At 42.6% G+C, this 4,756-nt stretch overlaps 1 protein-coding gene across 1 annotated transcript in view; it reads right to left on the reverse strand.

Annotated features, from left to right (window-relative positions):
• PKHD1 (polycystic kidney and hepatic disease 1 (autosomal recessive)) overlaps window positions 1-4,756 on the reverse strand; it is a 237,153-nt gene that overhangs the window by 154,930 nt on the left and 77,467 nt on the right. The window contains exon 36 of the mRNA XM_017745072.1: window positions 4,382-4,532. Coding sequence (XP_017600561.1) covers window positions 4,382-4,532 — 151 coding nt within the window. The remainder of the gene's footprint in view (window positions 1-4,381; window positions 4,533-4,756) is intronic.

The following is a 4,756-nucleotide window of genomic DNA, read 5'->3' on the forward strand; positions in this document are numbered from 1 at the left end:
AGGTGAGGGTGTCCCGGCCCATGGCAGGGGGTGGAACAAGATGAGATTTAGGGTCCCTTCCAACCCAACCAGTCTGTGATTTTGTGACTTCCTCCTTCCATGACAGTGATTAGTGGAAGGAGTTGGTGCTGCCTCAGGTTTCTGCTCAGTCTGTGCCAGAGCTGTGTTCAGTTCCTTGGCCAGGATTAGCTTCCACAGATCTGCTCATCATGCAACATCCCAGAGGAGTCTCAAGAGCTGCTGAAGTTGCAGCAAATCAATTTATTTGGCAAGTGAGAGCCCTGGGAGTCCAACATACATCCTGTAAGCCCATCTGGAACATGATGGCAAAAGAAACCTGCAGCCCTCACCCAAACATGAAGCAGGGTTTGCAGCTGGGGGAGGATGTGAAAAGACCCACACCTTAAATTGCTACTGACTCAGGACCTTAGAACCCCTCCTCCAGGAATGTCCACCACTGCGGGTTGCACACTACTGGCTAACACTGAATCCCTGCAGAAAAACATACTGAAAAATAAAGAACTGATGCCTTTCACTGGTTTTCCATGAAAAAAGACAGGATTTTAAAGCTCTAAGACTGATTATTGAAGTCTCACCATAACAATGTAGGAAAATATCACACAGTGACAGAGAGAAATAGAGCTGACTTTTCTTCCTTTTAAATCTCAATTAAAAAATACATTGGATGAAATTTCCCATTAGCTGGTACTATTTGTACATCCCATGTTCTTTCTTTAATTAAAAAACATGCTTATTGCAATACTGCCAGAATCGTTTTTACGGTATTTTAATTGTAATGTCTCTGCCTGATTAAAAAAAGAAAATATGAACTGGAAAATGCCTGCAAAAAAAAAAAAAAAAAAAGGATCACAATGTATATTCAAATGGATTGTTCAAAATGGCACAGGAAACACCATGGCAGGAGCAGGTTCCAACTGTGCCTACTGACAAGGGATTTAAAAATGAGTTTAAGGACTGGTTGATGCCATAGACAAGAAAACAGAGGGAAAAGCTTTTTCCTTCTTTCACTGAATTAAAACCCAATATTTATCAGCAGTGACTGAAGGGAGGTTACTTGACAACTATTGAAGTCAGTGTATCAGTGAATATTTGATGCTTGTTGCTAATGGCATCAAAGGCGAGGAAAAGACAAGCAAAATCAATATCTGTGTTTTCCCTACTCCCAGATTTACTCACAGGATCCATTCTGGCCACAGTCTGATCAAAGCATAGATTACAAGAAATGTAAAATATTCACAGAGTCAGAGAATCAAAGAAAAACTGCACGTGGCACTCAGTGCTCTGCTCTAGTTGACAAGGTGGTGTTTGGTCAAAGGTTGGACTCCATGATCTTGGAGATCTTTTCCAACCTAAATGATTCTTTAAGTGAAATTGAGCCTTTCCCACTATAAGGATCAAAGCAATCTTCTCCCTTATGCCTGCAAGAGTGGCCACCTCAAACCTGCCATTGCAAGTGCAACAGCCCAGGTGGGGATCTTCAATTCCACCGGGGTGTACTGGCAGTGTTACCCCAAAATTCACCTCCAAGGAACTCCTGAAAAACCAGACAGCTTCTTTTTTTTGGTCTCCAGACCTCCCTAGAACACTATAATTTCAAAGAAAGGCAACAACACATCTGAGGTATCATCCCATCAAACACAAAGAAGTTCCTCCAGCATAAGAGCCGCACAAAGGAAATTTCCATCTGTCCTGGGTTATCATAAATATTTCTATACTTGTGATGCCAGGATTACAAAAATAACTGCAATCTGCTGAACATACAGAATTATCTACAGTCTATCTTGTATCTCTTCCCCAATCAGTCTTGTCTGAGCCGTTTCACAGCCAGACTATTAAACTTTCCACTCTCGATATCCACATGTTCATGCTCAGCTTGTTGAGGAGGAGGGAGAAACTGCTGAGCCCTTGTTGCAGTGAGCAGAACCCAGCTGCCTAATCCTATTTTCCTATTGTTCTGACCTCCAGATCTTCTGCCCAGACAGTCTGGTCATTCCCAGAACCACTGTGTATTTGGAGTTATATATTAATACAGCCAAAGAAGAGTCACTTTAAGACTGCATGTGAAATTGGTGTCCTTGTTCTAACACTCTAAATAATTCCTGCAATGCTGAAATCATCAAAAGGAGACAACACAGAGCAGTATTCAAAATCCTTGTGGTGTCTTAAGAGAAGGGTAATTTCAATCAATGGGCCTGTAAATTTGTGTTGGGTTTGCTGGATACAGCACCAGAAAATGGGCAGTGTAGCAGCAGTGGATTCAGTAGCATTACAGGGTTTTTTTCATCCACAAAGCCTTTTATTTTCAGCTTAAGAGTGCACAGACAGCCTGATGCTGAGTCATGAAAGCCAAAGGGAGTAGAGCTACAATTCAATCCCATTCTCCAGCACTGACTAAGAAAAACTCTCCAGGTAGAATAGGAATGGGATGTTTCAGTCAAAGGACATATTTCCACCTTCCTTGGGGGTTAGGGGTTTACTGCCATGCCCATCTTGCACTTGGGGAAAGCGGTTGATTATTTGATGTGCTCAGGGAGTTGGTAGCTGCTGCTCTGAGGTATCACCTGTGATTCAGTTTGAGATGGGTGTCTATAATTCCTAAGATGAACAAGTCTTTGGTGACGTGTTTCTATCAATACAGGACCCCAAACAGCTCCCTTGTGCTGGACAACTTAAAAAAAGGGAAGGTGAAGAAAGATAAATCTCGGCCTTATTTCAGAGTAGATCTTGGCATGTCTTGATTCCAAATCTAACCAAGGGTAAACAGCCAGAGAACCCATGGAAGTGGCAGTGGATGCAACAGGCAACTTCACAAAACTCAGATAAAAAATTCCCGTGCAGGTTATTGTTTCTAAAATGTTTGGTTACTCTGTTTGCTACAAAACATTGGAGAATATAATCACATCTGGAATATTCTAATGCTGCTTTTCTAACTAAATTGACATTATAAACCAGACTTCTTGGAAAACATGATAAAGAGGAGGAATGATTTGAATGTCAGATGAGACAAAGCCATAAAGATACTACTCCAGACTTCATTAAATTCAATCAGAGCTCCGGTAGCTTCATGAGTGCTGACTCATAGATCAAATGAGCCTTTGAATAGGTCCAAAGTTCAGAGGGTTTCTGCTCCAATATTGTGCCCCTGTTCTGCACAAAGTCAGTGACTGAGCCCCAAAACCTTCATCCAGATTTGCAGCCAAAAGGAAACTGGTGTTCTGACCTGTCTCCTCTAAAGTATGTCATAATCACAATGAATCTAAAAAGAATCTTGAATCACAAATTTAAGATTTTCACTGGGGAAAAATGTTGTACCAAAGTGTTTCACCTTTTTTTAATCTCAAATTCTCAGCTGATTTTTAATTATGTAGCAAGTCTTGAAAACCTCTGAACATTGACTGAGCATGTTCAATCAGTTTTGGAAATGTTCTCACGATAGGGATGAACTTGCAAAGATTTATCTTTATGGAACTATCATTCAAATTTAAAATTAAAAATAACTGTCAAATGCATGAGTTTCACCATCATGTCAATGAAAAACTAGTGCCTTTAATATCATTTTGGTATAAAAGCAATTTTATCAGCAAAGATCCAAGTTTTTACACATATAAAAACTCCTGTTTTCGTTTTTTGAGCTCTATTTCAGCAGAGGCTTAACTTTGAGCGAGCACTTTCACCAGCACAACTTATTCCCTTAATACCAGGCATGTGTACAGCAGTTTCCACAACCAGGACCTAGCTTCCAGGGGGGAATATTTCTGGCATGGAATTACGAGTCCTTTGAATTCTTACTTTGACACCCACAGAGATTTCTCACACTTATTCTGGGTCTATGTATGGCTATATAAATCTGGCAGATCCAGGGCTTCCCATCATAACCATGCTCAGTTATTTACCTACTGCCCACCAGCTGTGCTCTAGGATTTTGGATTATTTAGTGCATTCGACAGCTGTGACCTGCAATTCTGTAATGCCATTGATTTTGTAAAGGTTTGTGACACACGTGCCTCAAAGATGCCGATCAGAACAGAGGTGATTATTGTTACCAGCAGTGCCATTATCACTGAACACTGCACGGGAGAGAAGAAATTTTGGCTGGGGAAAGAAAAAAGGGGAAAAAAGGCCTTTTTGCTTATATTGTCATTATGCCTCAAAGAGCATAAACAATTGCTTCTGCACACAGAATAATTAAATTCTTGCCCTGTCCCCCATCACTGCCCCCTTGCATCTACTGAGAGCAGGCTCAGCCTGAACAACCAGGTGTCTCCTCTGGTGCTGGAGCTGGGGAATGGAAGGAGAGATCAGGGACGTGAGACACCCCAGCCCTGGAAGAGGAAGAGCACCGAATCCCCCTTCCGCAGACCTTTGAGATGCAGCAGGTTGAGGACGCTCGTGGTGGTCCCCAAGAGCAGGGTCCGGCCTTCTTCTATCGTGACGTTATCGCCATCTCGCGGCTGGTGGCCAGCAGGCCAGCTGGAGTCCTCGTCCCACCGGCCACAGAACTGGAGGGCAAGCTGGAAAGAGAAAGAACCAGAGAAGTTCAAAGCTCACCCCATTCCCACCTTTCCAGAAGTCAGTTTGCACAGGGAACAGTGGAGGAGATGCCAGTGCCATGTCCAGCGTGGCACTGGCATCTCTTCCACGGTGTTCTGGGCAAGCTGACTTCCAGAGGGATCCTGGGTAAGGCAAAGGAATAGAGGGATATTGGCATTGGAGAGGTCCTTGGTCTTCAGGAATG

This window comes from Corvus brachyrhynchos, unplaced genomic scaffold (genome assembly GCF_000691975.1).
Source record: "Corvus brachyrhynchos isolate BGI_N302 unplaced genomic scaffold, ASM69197v1 scaffold116, whole genome shotgun sequence".
Taxonomy (NCBI): Eukaryota; Metazoa; Chordata; class Aves; order Passeriformes; family Corvidae; genus Corvus; species Corvus brachyrhynchos.